Source organism: Uranotaenia lowii, chromosome 2 (assembly GCF_029784155.1).
Source record: "Uranotaenia lowii strain MFRU-FL chromosome 2, ASM2978415v1, whole genome shotgun sequence".
Classification (NCBI taxonomy): domain Eukaryota; kingdom Metazoa; phylum Arthropoda; class Insecta; order Diptera; family Culicidae; genus Uranotaenia; species Uranotaenia lowii.
In genome coordinates, this window is record NC_073692.1 from 14754686 (window position 1) to 14781342 (window position 26657).

The 26657-nt window shown below is 40.3% G+C and overlaps 3 protein-coding genes across 3 annotated transcripts in view; 2 read left to right on the forward strand and 1 right to left on the reverse strand.

The window, feature by feature from the left end:
• LOC129750097 (protein pelota) overlaps positions 1 to 19257 on the reverse strand; it is a 30216-nt gene extending 10959 nt beyond the window's left edge. The window contains exons 1-5 of the mRNA XM_055745319.1: positions 19006 to 19257; positions 18669 to 18912; positions 18199 to 18606; positions 17058 to 17127; positions 16780 to 16972 (exon numbers count right to left, since the gene is read on the reverse strand). Coding sequence (XP_055601294.1) covers positions 16780 to 16972; positions 17058 to 17127; positions 18199 to 18606; positions 18669 to 18912; positions 19006 to 19046 — 956 coding nt within the window. The 5' untranslated portion in view covers positions 19047 to 19257. The remainder of the gene's footprint in view (positions 1 to 16779; positions 16973 to 17057; positions 17128 to 18198; positions 18607 to 18668; positions 18913 to 19005) is intronic.
• On the forward strand, positions 1261 to 16757 carry LOC129750098 (uncharacterized). Its single transcript, XM_055745321.1, has 3 exons — positions 1261 to 1434; positions 8778 to 10098; positions 16481 to 16757. The coding sequence occupies exons 2-3, from the start codon at positions 9287 to 9289 to the stop codon at positions 16617 to 16619; spliced, it is 951 nt and encodes a 316-aa protein (XP_055601296.1). The 5' UTR covers positions 1261 to 1434; positions 8778 to 9286; the 3' UTR covers positions 16620 to 16757.
• A 770-nt stretch (positions 19258 to 20027) lies between the features above and the next one.
• Positions 20028 to 26102, forward strand: LOC129741087 (uncharacterized). The gene has a single exon (XM_055732787.1). The coding sequence runs from the start codon at positions 20028 to 20030 to the stop codon at positions 26100 to 26102; it is 6075 nt and encodes a 2024-aa protein (XP_055588762.1).
• The last annotated feature ends 555 nt before the right edge of the window (positions 26103 to 26657 follow it).

The window sequence follows — 26657 nt, forward strand, 5'->3', positions numbered from 1 at the left end:
CGTAAATGAATGATGGAAATTCACTCAATACCAACTTGTTTACGACAGTTATCGAGAATGTGTTACTAATCGATTTGGATTATCATTTCTATTACGATTTCATGTTAGCTGGGTGATATGACATATTCTTCAAGAATCAAATTTTAACCTAATTTTTTCCATGTTCTTCTCAACACTCAACCACGCTTAACATCACATATACATAAAAAGGTTTTGATTAATTACCCAAAGGCCACAAAATTTACATTTTCCCGAGGTCCAATGAATTTAAAAAGTAACTTTCACTCATATGAGTGCCCTTAATCTAAATATGCAAACTTTCGGTTTTTGTTATTGAAATAACTTTTGAAAATAGGTAAAGAATATTTAAGAAGGTTCTTCACTTTTTTGACAAAACTTCAAAACAAAAATATAACATGTTAATTTTTTCCTCATGTAACGAATTTTTAAAGAAGTCTTATGAATGTTTTTGTTAAATCTGTGTTTTGGGAATATTTATTTCAAATTTGTGGCTACCGGAGCAAAATCTTGGATATGAAGTTCGTCAAACAGTTCAGGTTTAATTATCCAATAATCTGAAACACTAGCTACTGTAAGAAAGACCCATTAAGGCCAGGGGCTTTAGGTCCGAATCTGAATTTGAATGACTGATCGTTCTACATTAGTCAGATTTGATCCCTGAATCTTCGAGAACACTGACCTTTTGGGAAACACTGTTCTTCACGTGTTGAATGAATCGTCGTGTCTTTCTATATTTGCTCTCTAGCTGGAGAGTGATGTGCAGCAAACAAAAAGTGAGCATGAACGAGTCGTCTGGCCTTTGCTGAATTTGACTAGAAGTGCGGGCGTTCCTAAAAAGTATTAGAAATGCCATTCAATTTGTTAAAGGAAGTAAATTTTGAAAACAATAAATCATAAAAAGGAATCTTATTGCACACGATAAGACTGCCTCATATATAAAGGACAATTCTAATTGAATTCAATAATCCGTTTCTTGTTCTAGTTTTACTGGTAAAATACAACCGGATGAAGTGAGTGGAGAGCTAGTTTGCTGTTTTCTCTCTCACTACTCTATCCCAAAAAGCCGGTTTAGCTCAGATTGGTTGGCACGAGGCTTGAGGCGTTCGCGTATGGTTTGTTTCTGTACCGTGTTATACGCTAAGTTTGTCTGTGCGCTAAGCATTGAACGAGAGTTGACCGCAACCAATCTCAAACGCACCACACCACAACCACAAACAGTTTAAGCCAAGCCAAGTTGGTCGGGGTTTTCAGTTTGCCCGCGCGTTTCGTGCTGAATGGACCGAGTTTCGTTTTTTTTCGGTTCAGCTCGGAGACAAAGATACGCGACGCGAAGCCCAAAAGTAGAAGGTAGCAGCTGCATATTTAGAAAGTATACAGATTTTCCGACCACCAGAGAAACCCGAAAAAGAAAAGGTGAAATTTTGTTTTAACTGAAATTTAGAAATGAATGATTTTTGTTCTCAAACGTGGTTGATTTTTGTCGAGTTGACAAACATTCGTGCCAGTAGAGTTGATTGCTTTCGAGCGAGATCACATCAAGATAACAAAGAATAGTACAGATTGGGTCGGGCGTCGCGCTCCTCAAGGATCTGGAAACGACTCAACCTGAACGAGTTGATCTTTTATTCAAAATGCATACCTAGGCCCAGTCTCAGTCTCGGCCAGCAGTGAGCAGACGTTGTTTAGCGGTGACGCGTCGCGCGTTTTGTGGAATGTGTTATATAAAATGACACGATGAATGAAAATGAAACAAACGAAAAAAAAAACGGCACACAAAATTCCAGATCAACTCGTCGCGGTGCCAATTAAACAGAGATACAGAGCGCGCACGTTTGGGTCGCGCAGTTATAATGCTGCCGCACGACGCGTCGTCGTTTTGTTTTTCAATTCAATTTTGCAATTTCGTAGTTTGGAGACACCTTGGCTTTTGATTGCGCAAGTATGTACCTTGCGATGGGTTCAATTTGTTGGACACCAACGAAGCTAAGACAAACATCAATGATAATTGATGTAACCTTTCTTCGAAAAAATAACAAAAAAATCAATCAAGTTGTCAAAAATCACAAAAAAAAATTACAACGTTGTGCAAATTAGGTACCTTCTTCAAAAAATTTAAACTGTATAAACATAGTGGGGAAGATCCGCCTTAAAATGAATCATTTCTCTTGTCACTGACCCTCAAATGAATGTAAAGTTGTGTGAATTTGATTAAAACTGAAGTCATCAGAGAGATTGATCACGCGCACGTTTCGATCTTCGTCGTACTATGGCAGACACGAGTCGGGCACTACCGGAGGTATGGTAGATCCCATTTTGCAATCTTTCTCTTTTGATGGGCTAACAACAACAACAGCTGCTCGTCGTCGCCTAGCCTAGCCCCGCGAGACATCATCTAAATATTTACGCGAAGAAAGTTGTCTGGCTGGCTGCGACTGGTGGTGTATTGGGTACCTACTCCCTCTAATTGCTTCTGATTGCGACCCATCCATGTGAGGTGATGGAGAAAACGATACCGCCTGCATGCCAGTTGTGGTTGTGACATTTGCAAAACCGAGACCTAAATATTTGGATGTCATAATCCAGGATAGCTAGATTCCTTAGGTATACTACCTTGGCTCTTGCATATGGATTAGTAGGCCAACCAAAAATTGGTTATAGAAATTCCAGAGAAATCTAAGGAAAATTGTTAAAATATAAGTTTTCTAGAAAAATTACTGATTTCAAAATTCTGTAAAAAATATACAAAAGTACACCAAAGTATTCAAAATGTATTAATCGCTTATGCGGATGAAAAAAGTATTTCTTACGTAGATCTTTTATCGAGCTAAAAAATGCTTTTCTCCAAATTCCTAATGACGGAAACATTTCTTTTTTTAAGGATCTAAAATAAAGTAGCATTCATGACAAGTTTTAACAAGTCATTTTTTAGCATATTTTTACAACAATATTTGAAAAAATGCTTTCCGAAATTCGAATATTTTTTTGTAATGCTGCTAAATTTCCAAAAAAAACCTGTCTCGTAGTCAGAATATTGAAAACTTTTGAACATATATTTTACTAATTGCCACACAAGTTCTTTCAAAGAATGCGACTGATAACTTATCTAAACAATAAGACTCCTCAATTTTCCATTAATTGAAATTTTATTTTAAATCCCATACATTTAAATTATTACTATTTTTACCCTGCTTTTACGCGGCTCTGTCGATTGAGGTTAGGCGCAACCTTACACCTTTTCATATGCCTTTTTTGGTCGTAGTGAACCTACATAAAGGTTAATTTTTGGTCTAAGTAAACATTGCGTTTCTTATTGAAAGAGGGTCTCCCCAGTAGTAGATATTCTTGCTAAATTTTAAATGTAGATTTCTGATTGCAGTTTCCAGAGGCCGGCATTAAAACGGTATCGGATAGTTAGTCCGCTACATTTTTGTATGTACATTTATTTTTTAACATAATTTTAGGAAAAATCACGGCTAAAAAACCTCCATCACCTTGTGGTTAATAACATTTATCAGAATTCTTGCTTGATGAATTGCATCTAGTGGAGTTTGTATATCTGTTACTTCACCAGAAATCCCGTGGGAAAATAACTGTGAACAAAAAAGTAGCGGACTGATTTCTTGTGGTGGAGTTTGTTCATCCGTTACTACAAAAGTTTGGTGGAAAAATAAGTGAGAACGATAATTATTCAACAAAAACGGAGCAGACAAGTTAGCGATTAGCGTTTTAACACGTGTGGCTAAATGAGCGGCTAACTTGAGCAAGAAAGCGTCACACATTTTTTGATGTGACGGGGCCTCCCAGGAAATACACCCGTCACACGAAAATGGCGACGAAGGTGTTAATAATTCGGTAGACTTCGCCGCCACGAGTTTCTGGGTCTGCCTCTCCTTCGATGTCCCTCTGGATTCCATCTAAGCGCCTCTCTACAAATCTCGTTCTCATCTCTTCGCAGCGTGTTCCCAATCCATCTTCACTTACGTTCCCAAATCTCGATTTCTGGCGTCCTTTGATGACACCGGCAATGTAGTTCCTAATTTGAAATCCAGTTGCCAGGCCACCATGCGCGTATGATATTGCGCAGGCAGCGATTTTGCGTCATCACCGCATATGTTCACCAAGTTTCACACCCGTACAACAATACGGATTTGACGTTTGAGTTGAAGATTCGTAGAGAGATGACCGCCAGATGTTTCAGAGGCTCGCAAACGCAAATCGGGCTTTTCTGGTCTGGGTTTCGATTTCTTTCTGGGTACCACCATCAGGCGTTATCTGGCTACCAAGATACTGGAAGCACTCCACTTTCTCAACTTGTTTCCCAGCTACCACGAAATTGGAAGGATTCCCTGTGTTGATTTCTATCGATTTGGTCTTTCCGACATAGACTTTGAGACCTTGGAGCTTTCGGTGAGGTCGTCGAATTTGCTCTGCATGTCTTATTGTCTTTTGGCGGGGAAAACAATATCGTAAGCCAGGTCAAAGTCGTTCAGTTGCTCCATTGTCGAAGGATTCCACGGAAATCCTCGGTTTGGTCTACAGTCAATCGATCCAATCAAGATCTCATCCATTACGATGAGAAAAAGCAGCGGTGATAAAATACACCCCTGTCTCACTCCAGCAGTTACCGGGTTTGGATCGGGCAAGACACCGTCGTGCAAGACCTTGCACGAAAATACCTTCTTCTGTGCTTCGATGAGATGGACTAATTTCTCTGGGACTCCTCGTCGTCTAAGAGCAGCCCAGATGCTTTCGTGGTTCAGGCGGTCAAATGCTTTTTTTCTTAATTAACGAACACCAGCAGAAGAGAGTCCTGGAATTCGTTGATTTGTTCCAGTATTATTAGTAGCGTTGTCACGTCCTCACATGATCGTCCGGATCGGAATCCAGCTTGTTACCGTCGGAGTGTAGCGTCTATTTTCTCCTGGATTCTGTTCAGGATCACTTTGCAGAGTACTTTGAGGGTTGTACAGATCAACGTTATGCCTTGCCAGTTACCGCACTCGGTCCTTTCTTCGCGACCTTTACCAGGATACCCTGCATCCAGACAGCCGGGAAAGTTGCAATATCCCAGATTTCAGCGACGGCGTCAGTCGGCGGCGGCTCTTTCTCCCTTTTCGGCTAGGGAGTTTGTTGATTAACTGCCTTTTCCAGCTCCGCATATCGTAAGCGGGCAGTGGCTTTGGCTGACCCGGTACATGCCTGCTCAATTCCGACTTTCGCCTTTCTCCGATCATCGACCATCCTCCAAGTTTCATCCAACATCCACTCACTTATTCCACAAACTTTACCGAGAGTACCATGGATCGTCGTGATAAATGCATTCTTCTTAATTCCACACCACTGTTCTTCGACTGTTCCGTCTGTCGGCAGTTTCGAGGCTCGAGATTCGTTTGTTGCGGACTTCAAGAAGGGTCCTTCTCCATTTTCGGCTGATGCAGATGTGGTCGATTAGATTTTCTGTTTGGCCATCTCGGGATACCCTAGTGGCCTTATGTGCTGGTCGATGGGGAAAGAGCGATCCATCGATCACCATGTTGTTGTTGCCACAAAATTCTACAAACAGCTCTCCGTTTTCGCTCATCTGACCTAGACCATGGCGCCCCATGATGCGCTCAAGTCACCTAAGTTGATTTGAATGTCTTTCTTCGGAATTTTCTCAACCACGCTTTTCAGTTGACTGTAAAACTGCTCTTTCTCCTGCAAATCGGTAACGTCGTGTAAGGTTTCTAACCCGTGTTCTTAATCTGGTTACGATTATTCTTTCGTTAATCGGTTCCCATTTTATGAAGGCCACATGGGCCTGCGGGCTTAACAGAAAATCAACTCCTCGTTCCCGAGTTGCGTGTTCTCCTCGTACGCCAGATTAAAAGAGTACTTGCCCGGACTGTGGTCTCCAGTCTTAAGCCAACGGACTTCGCTCAGTCCTAGAATTTCAAGCTTGAGGCGGCTAGCTTCTCCAGCAAGTTGAGCCAGCTTGCCTTGTTGGGCAAGGGTTAAAACGTCCCAAATTTCAATTCGTGTCCGTATTTTCATGCTAAAAGTCGTCGCCAAAGTTCCAGGTCGGCCATTTCTTTCGGATTCCGTAACAATGTAATGAATCAGGAGCAGTAGGTTGTTAGCCTAAGGTCCTTATCCCAGAATGGGGCTGCCATCTTTGACTTAGCTGGCGGGATCCGCATTTCATGAATTCGCCGCTCGCTGCGGGACAAACACTGTTTGAGCCGCCCCTGACCTGGAAAACAGACGCTCGGCTGTTGTTAAATACCGCCCCTGGATCTGCATGCGACCAAAGCATCCATCGGGGTTGGGTACCCGATCTCCGCTTAGGTTCCTCGCACGGGGAGGTTGAGATATGAGTTGTGAATAAAATATGACCACTATGGGGCATCGTATTGCACATTATCCACCATTTGCCAGCGATTTATTAATTCTCATACATGTTGAAATTACAAATCTTCATTCAATAGTTTTTAATCCTTGTCCTTGGGTTATTCAGGAAGATCCCGTTCATATTTCCATTTAATTTATATGCTGCTGATTAATACGCCAACGTTCATCCAGTACAGTGTAAACATACTTTAATCAAATTTGATTATCAGATTTTCATCAGATAAGATTTAAGGACGCAAAGGTGCATTATGAAAAGTCGGCAGAAAATTCAAAGGGTATCTGGACCGGGAAAAAGTGGTTCAAGTAACTTTTACGCTTTGCTCATGAACAGAAACGATTTTAATTTGCTCCAGTCAGGACACAGCGGGGTACGGATTGTCGACAACGAGTAACAGACATTTGGTTCCGCGAGCTAAACTGTCGTACTTTAACAGTGAACTTCATCTCTCTTCATCTTTTCTGAAAGAATGTATGAAAGAATTAGATTATCAGGATTTGAAAACTACCTGCATTTTCTGCTCAGGATACTACTATTCCTTCAAATAACTTTTGTATTTCATAAGAGCAACTTCACTGGTGTTGGGAAAAAGTGGCAGAAATTTTGACACTTACGGCACATTTTGAAAAATTTTCCGTGCAAAAACATTTTCAAGATCTGTGGCCTTCTAGTTTTTTTACAACACGTGTTGTATTTTCGCATGATGTGATGCAAAAATAGCAATATTTTATCACATACGGCTGAAATAGAAACAGTGTTGTTAAAAAAATACAACGCCCCAAGATCTTGAAAACATTTTTGCATGGTCAAATTTCAAAATGTCAAAATTTCCACCACTTTTTCCCAACACCAGTGAACTTGCTCTAATCGATCTGTTATAGTTTTCAGCCAAATGTCACCGGATACCTACCGCCATACGGGTTACAAAAACATTTCCATTCTTTCCATTTTCAAATTGAAAAATTGGAAAATTATAAATAAGAACTATGAATGTTGCCTACCCAGAAAACATTTTTATAGCTATATTCTTATGATCAGTTTCGAAATAACTTTAAACGTTTCAAGCCATTTATTGTCATTTGCCAACATCTGCATTAAAAATCGCACCGGACAAAAAGGAACAATCACTTGGAAACTATTGTTTTTGGTTCGATCCTAACTTTCAACATAAACGGTCGTCGCGTCGTTAGACCGTTGATCGGTCAAGAGATAATCAATGGGAACCGACGATTCTCTGCCTCATTCAGTTTTAAGCGATCGAAGCGGCCTGCAATGTTGTTCTTGCGCATACCTCTACTTGGGACGGTGCGGTTTCAATGTGATTTTATTAAGTTTTAAACTTACTTTTTATTCGGAGGCACAAGTAGGTAGTAAGTAAAGCGTGCGGAGCAACTGAGCTGAGCTGAGAAATGTTTAAGTAATTTGCGGGTGTGGGTGAATGGACAACAGAAGAACAGAAAAAAACCCAGGCCCCAGAACAAACCCATAAAGCGTCATGCGAGAGAGGAGGAGGTAGAACGTAAATATGTAGTAGGTCCTAAACAGAGAATGTGCTCCGACTCGACCGGCTCGGCGGCGCGCGGTGAATGAAATAAGCAGAAAGATTTATATCGATGGGAAACCAGATTAACTAGTTTCCTGAAGTAGTTTTTTTTTCTCCTTTCAATTTGAATAAACTGCTGCTTCCAATGACGTTATGCAGACTTTGGAACAAAGTACATTTGGTTCAGTGTAACAGATGAAATCGGTGAAAATGATCAACATGGCAAAATTAAACCGAGTTTTGCACAAAAAGGAAAACAGAAGACAAAATTGACATTAAACGGTTTTTTTATTCTTGTCGTTTGGGGAATTTTTAAACATTTTTGTTATTATTGACATGTTCATCATTTTTATAATTTGTCATCGTAGGTTGCATTATTAATGCAATTTTAAAAATTTTGTCATTTGGTAATTTTTTTTAATTTTTTTGTTTTTTTTTAACTATTTTATCCATTTTCGTCCTTTTTGTCATTGTAACCATTTTTATCATTTGGTAAATTTTTGACATGTTTATCTCTTTGTTCGAAACAGTAGGCACAATTTTCCCGTTTGTTTGGATAACGTGCCGCTATTAGGCCTACCTCACTTTTGAAACTTTATAAAATGTACTTTATAAAGTTCGATTTAGATAGCAATTTCCTGTTGTTGGATTTGGGATTCACTCGAATCGATATCTAAATTCAGACCCTGAATTATGAATTCTCGTTCCGAATTCTTATGACAATCTTCAGTTGCTCGACAGCTATTTAAAGCATATATCAAGCACCGTCATTGAGATGTTCGATCTTATTGAGCTTAATCACACACTTCCATCCTTCCATTGCAGATTTAAAATCATTAAGAAGCATCTTCACTTCCCGAAACAATCTTCGTCGCAGCAGCGCAGCAGCAACAGAGTGCCGAATTTGGTGGTGTTTTCCACATCAGTAATGTAATGGGAGAATCGGTGTAATTTTCAGGCAGCCGTTGTACTGGGTAGGTGGTACATGAAGACGGAAACAACAAGAATTATGACCAGGTAAAACGGAGTCTAAAGGCGCGCGCGCAGCGAACCAAGTGCACAATAATCATCTGAAATCATCATCAGAATCTTAACTGTTAAACGTATTCTCTGGTGTCTTGTGGCTTGTATCTTGTGTGGCACACTCCGTACAGTGACCTTGGGGGATCGACGAAGCGCACCAGAGAGAGAGGAACGGTTAAAAATACCCGTTAAACCGGCGATGGACCGGAGTGGACTTTTCAGTCAATCATCTACGGGTTGTTGAACATAAGTTTCGGCAGCAGCTCATCGATCGATACCGGAGAAGGTGCGCGCACAGTAGTGATAAAGGCATGTCCGAGATTGCGGGTGGTCGACGACAGCCCGATTATTTCGTCGGAACTGACGGGATTCCCCGGTCAGCTGTGTTGATAGGTTTTCTCGCTGCTGATGGTAGTAGGAGTTCAAAAACCATGGATAATAATAATACTCGTCGATCAAGTGCGGCCGGAACGGATCCGCTCAAAAGGAACAAATGTTTGTACAACGATTCAGTGAAAAGTTTGAACAACAGTGTGACGACGACTGGCCGTGTAGGAAATCCGGCCTTCCGTAACGGTAGCTTAAATCTCGATGATAGTGATAACAGAAGTACGATAAGGTATCAAATCGGTGGCATCAAATCGCTTCCATCCAGTAGCATTAGCAGCAGCAATATCAATCATAATAGCCAATCGTCAGCCAGTGGATTATTCGGCAATGGCCCTAACAGTGGGAACCATATTAGGAGATTCAGTCCGAGTTATAGTAGCACCAGCAACAACTGTACAATTCTCAATCCTAGAACCGCCGGTGATCGACCAGTGAGTGCAGCGACGGGCATCATCAGGAGCAGGAATGTGCCGCCTGCACCGATTAGAAGTAATAATGTCACTAGTTATAGTAAGGACTCTTACACGGCTGCGGTCAAACGGCCGTTATTAGAAAACCGGTCCCAGCGAAAGACTTCGAACAGTATCAGTTCATCTGACGCAACTAGTATTAGCAGTTCAACAACAGTATCGGCTGCAGCTGATTGGAATCGACATCATGAATCGGCGGCCATCTACCGTGGTAGATACGACTACGGCAGCAATCATCATCGTTTGGCGGGACCATGTAGCAGGTGAGTGAGTTAGTGGGGTGCTATTATCCAATAAAAGACCGTATATAAAATTGTAAAGGTGATGGCGGTGTTGAACAAGCTATTGACAAGCCGGCGAGAAGCGTGGGAGTTTTAACGGTTTTAACCCGCTTGAGACCGATTGCACACCGTGTGTGCAATGGGATTTTTGTGCTTTTGTCAGAACAATCATTGACTGTGAGTTTACAATTGCTCCGAAAAATAATATTCTTATACCGATGGAATCCTTTTGATGAAAAAAAGTTGTCTAACTATGAGTTCGAATGTCGCGAAAAGGCTTCCGTCTCGAATGGCTTAACTCATAACTGCATGCGTTTGTGTCTCAATTTGAACGGCTTCAGGTCAGTTTATCGATATTTTTCTACTTTCTGGGGAAGGCAAGAAAGGTTATTCAAAAACAAGAAGAAAAAAAAACAAGTTGAGAATCTTTCAGACTCTGATTTTCGAGCTACAGTACAGAATAAAATTAGAAATTTCAACGTTTCCAACTTGAAGCTCAAGATTTCTGATTTCTAGTTTCATTTTTGTTAAACAGATTCTCGGATGAAGATTTTAGTTTTAAGACTATGTGAGCCTACTTGGTTGAATAATTCTATTGCTCGATTGCTTCGATTCAGTAGTTTTCAGATTTTAAATTAAGATGTCAGATTTAGAATTCAGATTTCAGTTTCAGATTTCAGACTTCGGATTCAGATTTTTTCAGATTTGGTAATTCAGATTTCAGATTTCAGATTCAGATTTCAGATTTCAGATCCAGATTTCAGATTCAGATTTCAAATTCAGATTTCAGATTTCAGATTCAGATTCAGATTTCAGATTTCAGTATCAGATTTCAGATTCAGATTTCAGATTTCAGATTCAGATTTCAGATTCAGATTTCAGATTCAGATTTCAGATTCAGATTTCAGATTCAGATTTCAGATTCAGATTTAGATTTCAGATTCAGATTTCAGATTTCAGATTCAGATTTCAGATTCAGATTTCAGATTCAGATTTCAGATTCAGATTTCAGATTCAGATTTCAGATTCAGATTTCAGATTCAGATTTCAGATTCAGATTGCAGATTCAGATTTCAGATTCAGATTTCAGATTCAGATTCAGATTCAGATTCAGATTTCAGATTCAGATTTCAGATTCAGATTTCAGATTCAGATTCAGATTCAGATTTCAGATTCAGATTTCAGATTCAGATTTCAGATTTCAGATTCATATTGCAGATTCAGATTTCAAATTCAGATTTCAGATTCAGATTTCAGATTCAGATTTCAGATTCAGATTTCCGATTCAGATTTAGATTTCAGATTCAGATTTCAGATTTCAGATTCAGATTTCAGATTCAGATTCCAGATTCAGATTCATATTGCAGATTCAGATTTCAAATTCAGATTTCAGATTCAGATTTCAGATTCAGATTTCAGATTCAGATTTCAGATTCAGATTTCAGATTCAGATTTCCGATTAAGATTTTAAAAATCAGATTCCAAATTCAGATTTAAGATTTCAAATTCAGATTTCAGATTCAGATTTCAAATTCAGATTTCCGATTCAGATTTTAGATTCAGATTTCAGATTCAGATTTTAGATTTCAGATTCAGATTTCAGATTCAGATTTCAGATTCAGATTTCAGATTCAGATTTCAGATTCAGATTTCAGATTCAGATTTCAGATTCAGATTTCAGATTCAGATTTCAGATTTCAAATTCAGATTTCAGATTTCAGATTTCAGATTTCAGATTTAAGATTTCAGATTCAGATTTCAGATTCAGATTTCAGATTTCAGATTCAGATTTCAGATTCAGATTCAGATTTCAGATTCAGATTTCAGATTTCAGATTCAGATTTCAGATTCAGATTTCAGATTCAGATTTCAGATTCAGATTTCAGATTCAGATTTCAGATTCAGATTACAGATTCAGATTTCAGATTCAGATTTCAGATTCAGATTTCAGATTCAGATTTCAGATTCAGATTTCAGATTCAGATTTCAGATTCAGATTTCAGATTCAAATTTCAGATTCAGATTTCAGATTCAGATTTCAGATTCAGATTTCAGATTCAGATATCAGATTCAGATTTCAGATTCAGATTTCAGATTCAGATTTCAGATTCAGATTTCAGATTCAGATTTCAGATTCAGATTTCAGATTCAGATTTCAGATTCAGATTTCAGATTCAGATTTCAGATTCAGATTTCAGATTCAGATTTCAGATTCAGATTTCAGATTCAGATTTCAGATTCAGATTTCAGATTCAGATTTCAGATTCAGATTTCAGATTCAGATTTCAGATTCAGATTTCAGATTCAGATTTCAGATTCAGATTTCAGATTCAGATTTCAGATTCAGACTTCAGATTAAGATTTCAGATTCAGATTTCAGATTCAGATTTCAGATTCAGATTTCAGATTCAGATTTCGGATTCAGATTTCAGATTTCAGATTCTGATTTAAGATTTAAGTTTCAGATTTCAGATTCAGATTTCAGATTTCAGATTCCGATTTCAGATTTCAGATTTCAGATTCAGATTTCAGATTCAGATTTCAGATTTCAGATTTCAGATTCAGATTTCAGATTCAGATTTCAGATTCAGATTTCAGATTCAGATTTCAGATTCAGATTTCAGATTCAGATTTCAGATTCAGATTTCAGATTCAGATTTCAGACTCAGATTCAGATTTCAGATTTCAAATTTCAGACAGATTCCAGATTCAGATTAAAGATTTCAGATTCGGATTTCAGATGAAGATTTCAGGTTTAGATTTCAGATTCAGATTTCAAATTTTAGATTTCAATTTTAAGATTTCAAAATTTGAAACTTAAGTATTAAAAATGTCTCTAGGTTTTTAAATTTATTACCCATAATTCATTTTTTTAGTATCAGAACTTAGAATAAGATTTTGGTATGACACACAAGATTCTCAATTTACGATTCAGATTCCTGTTTTCAGATTATAATTTCAAACACAGATTCCAGAATATTTTTTTCATATTTAGATTGCGGATTTAGATTCAGACTTCAGATCCTATCGTTTTAATGAAACAAATATAAAGTTTAAATGCATAGTTCAATCTTAATTTTCAAAGCAAACCAAACATTCCGCTCAATTAGAGGAGATAAGAAGAGTCATCCATCAGCAGTGCAGGGCGAGTTGCACGGCTTCGATAACCAGGAACAACCTGTTGTAAAATAATATTCACTCTGTTCTGATAAGAAACGAAACTCTTATCACCGCTATAAGTGGGCGTTTTCGATATATTTCATCATACAAAAAGTTAAAAAAAAAATTAAAAAATGTCTAGAATTTGTAAAGTCTGCTTTATTTAATATTGGAACAAATTCTTTTGCTCATTGTGGCGCTCCTAGTGGACGGATTTGGAAACTTTTTTCACCCACGTGTCGGGAAATTCATTACCTTTCACCATGTATTTATGTCATGACACCAAACGATAGCATTTTGTAAACAACCGCCATGGAAGCCGAACGGAAAGATCAAATTGTGCACAGTTTTCTTGAAAATCCATTGTTGTCGGCATCGAAGCTAGCTAAACAGCTTAAAATGCCCAGAAATACCGTGTGGCGTGTTATCAAGCAGTACAAGGAAACATTGACGACGGCTCGGAAGCCGCATTCGAAGCGTCGGAGTGGAACTGTCGACCGAAAACTGCGTGGGAAAGTCATCAAGGCCGTCAAGAGGAATCCCAATCTTTCAGACCGCGATTTGGCCAATAAGTTCCAGGCCGCTTACAGTACGGTGCGACGAATTCGTCTCCGGGAAGGAATAAGGTCATTCCGAGCCAGCAAACAGCCAAATCGGACGCTGGAGCAGAACAATGTGGCCAGAATCCGTGCTCGAAAGCTGTACGACCAAGTGCTGACCAAGTTCGAAGGATGTAAAGTCTGCTTCATTTAATATTGGAACACAAACAATTGCGTGTAGTTCAGTCATTTATTAACGAATTCAAAATTTGTTTTTCATACAAATGTAGTATTTTCTTTACTCTTTCATAAAAAAAAAATTAAAAAAATTATTCATTGCTGTTTCGAAGAAATTCTCGTACTCGTACTCGTAAGAAAACTGTGCACAATTTGATCTCTCCGTTCGGCTTCCATGGCAGTTGTTTACAAAATGCTATCGTTTGGTGTTATGACATAAATACATGGTGAAAGGTAATGAATTTCCCGACACGTGGGTGAAAAAAGTTTCCAAATCCGTCCACTAGGAGCGCCACAATGAGCAAAAGAATTTGTTCCAATATTAAATGAAGCAGACTTTAATAATTGAGGCGCTTAGGATCAGAGGGGTGCAAGTGCCGAAATGATGATTTTGAGAAAACGGGCGTCAAAGTTTTTTTTTCTAAATCAAAATTATCGACTCGCTTTTTCTACTCAATTTTCGATGGAGTGTGTCAAGAGGTCTAAAATGAATGATTCTGAAAGAAAAACCAAAGTTTTTGCGATATTTATGTTAAAACGGCGAACTACTTTTTTGATATTTTTCACTTGCACCCTTCTGATCCCAAGAATTACACTTGCACCCCTCTGACTCCAAACAATATGATCGCATCCTTTTGAAACCTGTATGTAACGAGTATTTTCAGTATGACACTAGCTGTTTTTTTTGTTCACACATTTGATTTTCTGCATTTTTGGGCTACAAATATCCATGCAACTCATAATGAATGAGGTTTGCAAGTTCCACGATCCTAATTCCCAAATTTTGTTGAAAACTTCCAATCTCTCTTCTTCCTTAATGGATACACAAGAATACCTCCATATGTGTTCATCCATTGGAATCTACTGTTTAGCTGGTCGCTTTTCCGATAGAATCAACTTACGTTTCCCCACGTTTCCCCTTGGTTTCGTAGCTTTTCCGCAAGTTGAGTTTCCAGACTATCTGATTTCGTTGGGATTTTCGGGGTCTTGATGAATGGCCAGTTGACTCTCCAGAAGTTGACTCATTCTCGTGAGCACTTCTGATTCTCCAAAAGAACCCTGGATGTTTAATTTTTCTTTTTTTTTTTTGGTCCAGTTCTACCAGGCCCCTTTCCAAAAATATTATGTAAATATTCCTTAAAAGACTTTGTTATTTTTTGTAAAATATCTTCCGACGACGACTCATCTGAACTTTCCGAAGTTCAGTTTGTTCCGTGGGATAGTATGTGACATCATGATCAGAGCCTGTCGAAAAATCTGAATTCTCTGAGCTTTCATCCGAGAGAGTTTTCTTAGATATATTTTTCCCAAATATTGTTGCTACGTGCGTTTCGTGTTTGCCTTTTATTCTTATAAGGGCATCTGTATTCCTGGTCTATTCTTGGGTCTAATTTATACAAGAATTGAACCAAAGAAATTAGATCCGATCCAATGAAAATACTGGCAACTGCACTCGTGTTCCATTAACTGTCAAACGGTTTAGAACTGCGTCAAAATGGATCCAAATCTCAGTTTTCACTTCAGTTTTGGATCAATCCTTATACCAGCTCTAAAAAAAGTTGGGTTGAAACTGGTATAATAGATCACCAGTGCGGTTGCTCGGATTGGAATTTGGGTCTAAACCGGCTGTTTGGACCACGGATACAGGTGCTCTTAGCATAAGTTAAATTTTCCATAAAAAAAAACAAACCTTTTAGAATTTTTCGTATACATGACAATGAGATTTTTCATGTTTATTAACCTGCCGACGAAGTTTTATCTGAATCTATTTTCATCACTTCTCTGTCTGGAGACTTTGAATTATCCTAGTCAGAAACTAGAAAATCCTAAAAAAGTCTCAGCTAGATGATGATTCCATGTTTGTTTTTTTACTACTTGTTTTCAGCCTAAAAGATTAATCCTTTGGTGTCAGAAGGGTGCAAGTGCACTTGCACCCTTCTGACACCAAGCGAAACGGGATTTTCATTAACACGTTATTTTTAAAACAGCTTAAAAATATAAAAAAAAAAATTGTCGACCTGTGTCTTCTACAGAATGTTAAGCTATACTTTAAATTATCAAAAAACAGTCTATCTCAGTTTTGATAAAAAATCACTTGCACCCCTCTGATCCCAAGTGCCTCAATTAATCATCACAATGTCGACGTCTCTCAGTTACCAAGTTATATTCCATTACTAAATGGGAATTATATATTTTTTAATGAAATTGCCATAAGCAATTGCTATTTTCTTTCATCCGAGGTTCGTCCAAAACTCCCACGCTTCATTGCAAACAAAGAAGACAAAAGATACATATCACTTGGCACAGATAACGGGTTTTCACAACCTTAACAAGTCAATTCCGAAGCGATACCTTCCTCAATCATTTCATCAAGCAAAGTAATTTGTTGTTTTTCTCTTTCGCCGAATGATTTTGTTTTTTTTTTGCAGATTTGCAACGGCCACGGGATGTCAAAAATCACCCTCACCCTCGAAAGACAACCGACTGAACTACCAGCGGGCCTACGACCGGAGCATCTTTGGCTACAATCGATTGGATCAGCTGGTGCTGCCACCGTTACAAATTTAATTACCCTAACAATACGCATTATCATGCACGTGTTCCATTTTCGAAATTCCATTCGTCAGACTTAAACTCGCGGAACCCAATATGAGAAGAAGAAGTAGTGATAAAAATATAAGTACCTACCCCTGTGTATGTATAAAGTATTTTTTCTCCTGCCACTTACCGAAAGAGATTATCCGAAATGAGTAACGTCTCGATGGCCTGGCCCTCGGCCGCCTTCGAGACGTGCTTCTTGCCGTAGAATGCCTTGGCCGGTTCGCACTGCAGCGTGGTGTAGAACTGTTCGAGCGCTTTGACCTCGCCGGCCGCCTTGGTGTCGGACATTTTGGCCACGACAGCTGGATCCTGTAGAACCTCTGCCGGAGCAGAAAAGAAAAGAACAGCAAAACAATGAGCATCTAGCTCGAAGCTATGGCAAATATAGGGAGGGTATGAAATTACCTTTCAGCGAATGCTTGAATCCCGAAGATGAATGGACCAACATGAATTTGCTCTTGTTCTCGAGAAGCACCTGAAGAAAGAAGAATAACATTTTGTTGTTTGTTGCATTTGGATTACTTTTTTGTCTTTATAATAGATACTTTTGCTGTCTTTGCAATCCATGTCATTTTGCAAGTTTTATAATTTTATATGTTAATTTCATCATTTTTGTCTATTTTCCCTTTTTTTGGTTTTTGGCGTTCTTTTCTTTTTTTGAAATTGTTGTCATTCTTGCTTGCTTGAGCTTGAGCTAGCTATCAACTACGGCCCTCCTGGCTAATGGCATGATAGTTGCATTCCGTGATTTACTCGAGATAATTAATATTGCATGTTCTTCTTCAATTTTCACATATTTAAACAGTAATAATTTTAAACTTTGACTTTGAAATCAATCGATCACTGTCTATTTCTTCTTTAATTTTTTTTTTTGGAATTCTTGTCTTTTTGCCGTTTCAGCCAATTTTGCATATTCTGTCTTATTTTTTTCATTTTCATTATTTTAGTTTTTTTTTGCTATTTTGATAATTTAATCATTTTTGCCAATTTTGTAATTGGGTCATTTTTGTCGTTATTATCATTTTTATTGAGTTTATCATTATTGTAATTTTTGTTATTTTTTTTTCATTTTTCTAATTATTAGAGGTAATTGTTGACGGATTTTGACAATTTCGCCATTTTTGTATTTTTTCCATTTCTGTATTTGGTGTCATTTTAGAAAATTGTGTCTATTTGGTCATTTTTTCATACTTGTCAGTTTATTCAATTTTTGGTAATTTTGGCAATTTTTTATAAATTTTGTAATTTTTATCATCATTAATCAGTTTAATCAAATTGTTCACTTAAGTCATTTTGTCAAATTTGTCATTTTTGTAGCTTTCGTTGTTTTCGTCTTTATAATAATTTGCATTCAAGATTGTTGGTCATATTTAACATTCGATCATGTTGATCATGTACATTTGGATAGATTTGTCTTTCAGTTTTATTATTCAAGTCATTTTTGTCACTTTCTAATTTTTAATAATCATGTTTGCCTTTTTTAAACAAAATGTTGCAATTGCAACGAATTACATACAGGTAAGTGTTATGCAGTAGTAAATCTTACCTTGTTGTCGGTTTTCACCGCTTGCTGGTACATATACTCGAAGAACTGGTCCTTCACAAACCCCGGCGAGGCCAGCAGGACGCACTTCACCACCTCGAAGTTGACGTGTCGCAAAAGGCCCTGAATGACCGAATCGTAAAACTTGGCCAGGCCCTTTTCGTGTTGCTGAACATTTCCCTTCCGTTTCCGGGGGATCGCTACGTCTATTTTACTACGCACCAGCGTCATGCTAGAAGTGATGAGACAAACATGCGCCAACCCATCCTGCATGATGACGGCGGCCACATCGGCACTCTGGGTCACATCACACGCCATCTCGACCCGATCCAGTGCTATGGAGTCCCACTCAGGTTTAGTCAGGGTAAATTTGCGGTTCAATTCCAAATCCAACGTGTGGTAGGCACCCATCTGTTTAGATTATCGATAGACTTAACATCTAATTAGGCTGACAAATAATAGATTCAAATCACCTTGACAAACTGATTTTCCTCGATGTTTCGTCCTTTGAGGCGCAGCACTTGGGCCTGCGTATCGAAATCGATCGACTCCACACTGATGGTTAGGGTGGTACGGACTCGACTACTGGATGATGATCCGGTTGCCGTTTCGTTTTGAACCTTCCGGATGGTGCTTCCACGCACTTGATCCCCTTCAGCGATCAAATTGTACGCATGCCACATATCTTCCGGTTCCTCGGGAATCAGCACGACGCTCCTAAATATTGTTAATAAGAATTAGCTTTATGTTGAAGGCAACAACGAATTTGTGTTCCGGTTCCCTGATATTTCAATCTATAATGATATTTACCCGTCGCCGGCCTTATCAAGATTTTTGTGAACGAGTTTCATTTTTTTCAATTAACTTCGATAACTTCCTATCAATCACAGTGAACCTCTAGTTTCATTTGAAAATTAGAAACCAATTGCCACAGTTTTTATGTTTATCATCTTGCACTTTTGTTAAAACTAATCAACAGTTAAAGCAATCGAAACATCAATTTTATTCGGAGCTCCACTCGCACGGCCGGATCTGAATTAAAATTTGTGTGCGAATAATCCACGTTTGTTGTTGTACTAAAACAGAGGGTTTGGTCCCAGAGGTCGAAAAAGGGGACCAAACCAACCTTTTTAGTACAACAACAAACGTGGATTTGGTCCCAGAAGTCGAAAAATTTATGGGATGAATAAACTCATAATCCCAAATAAAACAACAAAACAAACAAATCAGAGGTCGAAAAACACACTGAACACGGAAAACTATATACAAGTAAAATAAATAGACATGTCAGCAGCAACATGTGAAAAGGGTATAAAAGACAAAGTAAACAAAACCGGTTTTCAGTGGATTCAAATAGCCCAATACAAGCTCTAATTAACACAAAAACCGTTTTTAGCTTTTCAGTTTTTGTTGAGGCCAACTGTACATCCGTCGACCCTCCGATTCGAGCAACGGCTCAGCTAAAAACGGAACTGGCAACCATGCAAAACCAAGCAGAATTGGTGAGGGTGCACAACGAAGAGCTGTCATCGAACGGAAATAATAAAAGTGAGGAAGAGCCAAACGTGGTCGAATTATTAGAGTAAAACCGTGGAATTACAACCCGATATCTATTGCAATTGAAGAATTCAGTTAAAACACTAAAATGTAAGTCCTTTTCATATTAACTTTCTGAAAAAATAATTAAAAATAAAATTTGTTTGTAGCTTTTAAGCTGATCAAAATCAAGCTAAAAAGGGTGTTTATATTGCGTTCGAAACTCTGTCGCGAGGCTAATCCGCAACAATCTTAAAAGATTTTATTTACGAAGAATCGAATCTGATATTGGAAGGATGCCACCGAAAGCCGTAAGAACCTTCAGCTGTAGCCTCTGTAAGGATCCAGACAATAACCACATGGTGCAGTGCGACCGGTGCCAATCGTGGTACCATTATCAATGCGTGGGCGTTGGTGATTCTGTGGCGGACCGGAGCTGGCTCTGTCCAAGCTGTGACAAGCATAGTACAACTGTAGCACCTGAAACGTTGAGGAAAAATGAATCCAGATCCCAGAGGTCTAAAGCAAGTACATCGACATCCGTTAAGGCCGCAAAAGCGGCACTGGACTTGCAGCAGCTCCAAGAGCAGAAACAACTCGAGTTACAACGCATTCAGGAGGAAACGATTCAAGCTGAGAAGGAAGTTGCTCTGGCGAAGAATCGCCTGGAGAGCGAGAAGAAACAACGCGAAAAAGAAGCAGCTCTCGAGAAGAAGCGTCTCGAGGATGAGCGAAAACGCCAGGAAGCTGAACAGGAATTTGAGCGGTTGCAGCTTAAAAAGGAGGCAATCCGTCAGGAAGCCTTGAGGAAGCTAGAGGAAAAATTCCTAGCAGAGAAATATCGTATCCTCAATGCTCAGCTTGACGAGGACAGTAGCAGTAAAAGCGGGTGCAGTGATTTCAGCGGAAGGAGAACAAAGCAATGGGTAGATGACCTGCTGAAAAACCATGAAGTTATTTGTCATGATGAGAGACCCAGTGAAGCTGGCCCAAATCGAATCAGAGATCCACTGGAAGAACCGAAACAACCATTCAACTCGACCGAAATAGTGAACCCTAACGGAAATGCACGAAACCTAGGAAGACGTGAGCACGCTGACAGAACTCGTGAATTTCCCATCGAATCCCCAATTCGAAGTGATCACAATCAGCCCCCGGTTCCCCAAGTAGACGGTAGATTAGGAACCCAAGATCACGTTCAGAGAGAAAGCGAATTTCCGAATCAACAAAACAGCTCATCAGGTTGCAACACCCTAACCAGTGGTCAGCTCGCGGCGCGTTCAGTCTTTTCCAAAGAACTGCCAACGTTTACTGGTAACCCGGAAGAATGGCCGTTATTTTACAGTAGCTACCTGACTGGAACGAAAGAGTGCGGGCTTACTAACGCGGAAAATCTTATTCGTCTCCAGCGTTGCCTCAAAGGCGAAGCTTTAGAAGCCGTACGAAGCTGTCTACTGATTCCCGAAACGGTTCCTTGTGCTATAGAAACACTGGAAATGTGCTACGGAAGACCAGACGTACTGGTAAACACACTTCTAGTCAAGATCCGAAACACTCCCGCTCCCAAGGAAGGTCGGTTAGAGACCTTGATTGCTTATGGGTTAGCTATCAAAAACTTTTGCAATCACATTCTCGCAGCAAAACTAGAAGACCACTTCAACAACCCTACGTTGCTTCAGGAGTTGGTAGAAAAGCTTCCGATGGAAACAAAAATGAAATGGGCGGACTATATGGAACTCACAGGTGAAAGAAGCTTGGGTTGTTTTGGGAGATTTATGCACGAGGTTTTACGAAAGGCGATCACGGTAACCCCCTACAATTCTCATACAGCGAACAAGCCAGTGAGAGGAGAGGAGCCAAGACCTAAAGGTGGTGTGAAGTATAAAGGGTACCTCAATCATCACAGCGAAGCTCAAGCACCTGCAGAAGGCAAAGATGATCAGCCCCATATCAAGAAGGTTTGCATAGCTTGCGAAAAGCCAGGTCACAGATTGGAGAACTGCGGTAAGTTCGAAAACTTTTCTATTGATGAACGCCGAAAGATCGTCCGATTACATAACCTTTGTTGGAGTTGCCTTAAAAGTCATATCCCTTGGCCATGTCGCCGTCCTAAGGATTGTTCGTATGAAGGTTGTCGCTACCGTCACCACCCTTTACTCCACTCACCTCCTTCAGAAGGACGACCGAATCCCAGCCCCAATTATTTCCATCGAACTGATAGTACTGCTATCTATCGAATCGTCCCCGTCACTATACATAACGGATCACAATCCATCCCTACCTTCGCCCTCCTTGACGAAGCCTCCGAGGTCACGATGATCGAGCAAGGTCTTGCTGACAATCTTAATCTCAAAGGTACCCTTGAACCATTACACTTGCAATGGACCGCTAACGTTACTCGCTTCGAAGAAAATTCTCGTTCAATTGACCTACAGATTTCCGGGAAGGACAAGAGAAAACGATACTGTTTGAAAAACGCCAGAACAGTCGAGGTCTTAGAGCTTCCGATTCAGTCCATTTGCCACCAAGAACTTATTGAAGAGTATCCTCATCTACGAGGACTCCCGCTGACCGACTATGAATTCGCCCGACCACAACTGCTAATAGGTCTCGAAAATATTCACCTTGCCACGCCTTTGAAAATCTGTGAAGGAGCACATGGGCAACCGATAGCCACAAAGACACGCTTAGGGTGGTGTATCTACGGAGCAATTCCATGCCTAAAAACACGCAAATCCTATCAGCAGCTGTATCATGGAAGCGAACAGACCGAAGATGAGAAATTAAATGAAATTATTAAGCAACATATTATTATAGACAACTTAGGTATTCGTAGCACAGGAATAGCACTCGAGTCCAACGAAGATAAACGTGCTCGAGAAATATTAGAATCCACCACACGCCGAATTCCTGGAGGGTTTGAAACCGGAATTTTGTGGAAAAGCGACAATGTTGTCTTTCCGGATGGGTTTTCTATGGCGCTTAGTCGGTTAAACAGTTTAGAAAAGAAAATTTCTAAAAATCCGGAATTGGCCAATCGCGTGAAGGAACACATTAACGAATACCTTGAGAAGCGATACGCTCATAAAGCCACTTACGAGGAACTGAATTCTGCGGATCCGAAACGAGTCTGGTATTTACCATTAGGCGTCGTTATTAGCCCCAAAAAACCAGAAAAACTGCGACTTATTTGGGATGCATCGTCGAAAGTTCGGAACACCTCATTCAACTCATTGGTACTAAAGGGGCCGGATCTACTCACGTCACTTCCTGCAATCCTCTTTCGATTTCGATCTAGAAGGGTGGCAATATGTGGCGACTTGAAAGAAATGTTCCACCAGATAAAAATTCGAAGTGAAGATCGGTCTGCTCAGAGGTTCTTGTGGAGAGATGATCCATCCGCCAAACCGGAAGTCTACACCATGGACGTTGCAACTTTCGGTTCTGCCTGTTCACCCTGTTCAGCACAATACATTAAAAACCTCAACGCCAAGGACTATGAGGATAGATACCCTGATGCAGCAGAGGCCATAATCAATGGTCATTATGTCGACGACTATTTAGACAGCAGAGATACAGAAGAGCAAATAATCAGTCTGACTAACGATATTCGATTCGTACATCGCCAAGGTGGGTTTGAAATCCGAAATTTCAGGTCTAATTCTTCATACGTTCTTAAAGCCATCGGCGAGATCCCCCTGCCACCTAAAGAGTTGGGCGTATTTCCGAAAGAAATAGAATCCGTACTGGGCATTCAATGGTTGCCAATAAACGATGTCTTTACCTTTTCCCTGAATCTTCCGAACTTTGACTGCAAGCTGTTTGATGGTTCAATTCGCCCTACAAAACGCCAAATACTAAGAATAATAATGACCATATATGACCCACTCGGATTGCTGGCCGCATTCATAATTCAAGGAAAAATAATCATACAAAAACTGTGGAAAACTGGATGTAACTGGGACGACGAAGTAAATGATGAAATATTCTCTAACTGGAAACGATGGACCAATTTGTTCTCTGGATTGGGTAACATTCATATTCCAAGATCCTACTTCGGGGCGGCTGTCCCCGAGCTTTGCAAACCAATCCAACTCCATGTGCTTGTCGACGCCAGCGAAGAGGCATACGCTTGTGTCGCCTATTTTCGCTACACCGACGGAGGCGTAATTCGGTGTTCCCTAGTGGGTGGGAAATCTAAGGTCGCCCCTGTTAAAACGCTGTCCATCCCAAGGCTCGAACTACAGTCAGCAGTGTTGGGAACACGACTAGCAGATTTCATACAAAAAAACCATCAAATACCAATAACTGAACGGTTTTTCTGGACCGACTCAGCGACAGTGCTCCACTGGATTCATTCTGATACACGCAAGTATCATTCATACGTGGCGTGTAGGATTGGAGAAATTTTAACATCAACAAACATCATGGAATGGAAATGGGTACCTTCTCGCAGCAACGTAGCAGACGAAGCCACCAAATGGGGTCGGGGACCATGCTTTGAAGCCGAGAGCAGATGGTTGCGTGGACCAGATTTCCTCTGGGGCAGCGAAGATTCGTGGCCAGAACAAAAATGGAATCCAGCAAACGGGAATGAAGAATTGCGCTCAAGTCACTTTCATGCAAAGAAAACCGACGAGAAACTAATTGACGTTCACCGATTCCACAAGTGGGAGAGAATGCAACGAACAATCGCTTATGCATTTCGATTTGGCACCCCGCGAAGTCGCAGCGAAACATCAAACGAACCGAAGTCTCTAGAACTTCTCGACCAAAAGTATCTACGCCAAGCTGAAATGGTATTACTGCAGATTATCCAACGAGAATCGTTTCCAGAGGAAATGGTCGCATTACGGAGAGTCCAAAATAAAAAGCCTGCGGGGGTGGTGCCGATCACCAGTCCGCTATACAAATTATCAGCTTACATCGATGAAGAGGGATTGGTCAGAATGGACGGTCGTATCGGCGCCGCCCCCAACTTGCCGATCGAAGCTAAGTGTCCTATAATCCTAGCCAAAAACCATCCTATAACGTTCCTTCTTGTAGATTACTATCACCGCCGCTACTTGCATCGAAATGCCGAAACTGTTTTCAACGAGATCCGCCAGCTTTTCTACATAACGGGACTTCGGAAGCTGATACGCACTGTAGGTTCCCGTTGTCAATGGTGCAAGGTCTACGGCAGTTCCCCGATGCAACCGATGATGGCTCCTTTACCGAAGGCTCGGCTCGTAGCGTTCCAGCGACCTTTCACCTACGTTGGTCTGGATTATTTTGGACCAATCCTGGTTAGGGTTGGTCGATCGCATGTGAAGCGCTGGGTAGCGCTCTTCACATGCTTTACAACCAGGGCTATCCATCTCGAAGTCGCCCACAGCCTCTCCACTGTCTCCTGTAAATTCTGCATACGCCGCTTTATAGCTCGACGTGGTGCTCCAGCCGAAATATATACCGATAATGGCACAAACTTTAGAGGAGCCGCTAATGAGCTGCAACGTCAACTTAACAACATCAACCAAAGATGCGCGGAGACATTTACTAACACCAACACCAAATGGTACTTCAACCCACCAGCAGCACCTCACACAGGCGGAGTCTGGGAGCGCCTAGTGCGATCCGTAAAAACTGCACTAGAAGCCTTTCATGACATTCCTAGAGTCCCTGATGACGAGACGTTTGAAACAATCATCTTGGAAGCCGAGAGCATGATAAATAGCCGGCCGTTGACGTACATACCACTGAACGGTGCGACAGATGAGGCCTTAACACCAAACCATTTCCTTCTTGGTAGCTCAACCGGAGTCAAACAACCACCGAAGGATTCCACCAGTGCCCTTGAGTGTCTACGGAGCAGCTGGAATCTAGCACAACATATTTTAGACGGGTTCTGGAGAAGATGGTTAAGGGAGTACCTTCCAACCATCGCCAGACGCACCAAGTGGTTTAACAACACGAAACCCATCGAGGTTGGTGATCTTGTCTTCGTTGCTGACGGAAAACAACGAAACAGTTGGGTCCGAGGAAAGATTATCGAGGTCACTCTTGGAAAAGACAAGGTTGCCAGACAGGCGGTGGTTCAAACCAATTCAGGAAAAATGCGTCGAGCTGTGGGGAATCTGGCCGTGATCGACGTCGTGGACGAGTGTAAGGACGAGATTGGTGGAGGAACAACATCGTCTTACGGGGGGGAGATTGTTGAGGCCAACTGTACATCCGTCGACCCTCCGATTCGAGCAACGGCTCAGCTAAAAACGGAACTGGCAACCATGCAAAACCAAGCAGAATTGGTGAGGGTGCACAACGAAGAGCTGTCATCGAACGGAAATAATAAAAGTGAGGAAGAGCCAAACGTGGTCGAATTATTAGAGTAAAACCGTGGAATTACAACCCGATATCTATTGCAATTGAAGAATTCAGTTAAAACACTAAAATGTAAGTCCTTTTCATATTAACTTTCTGAAAAAATAATTAAAAATAAAATTTGTTTGTAGCTTTTAAGCTGATCAAAATCAAGCTAAAAAGGGTGTTTATATTGCGTTCGAAACTCTGTCGCGAGGCTAATCCGCAACAGTTTTCGTAAGGTTTATAATGCAGTTTGAGCAAAGGATTTAAAAAATTTAGAGCCATAAAATGACATTATCCTCACACAGATTGTTTTATACACCCTTTACTCCACAACAAAGCAAAAGGTCTAGATGCAAAACATTAAAAGAGGAAGAATGCGGAAAGCTATTCACTCACTCCTGTAGCGAGAACCATAAGCCTTTGTCAAAAAATAGGGGAAATTTTATCTCCATCTCACTCACACATATGAGACATACAGTACAAAGCAAAGGGTGTATAAAACATTTAGACGAATTTCATACTCCACCCAGGGTCTATAAACAATTGCGAGCTATTTTTCCATGATAACACCGTCGTATCAA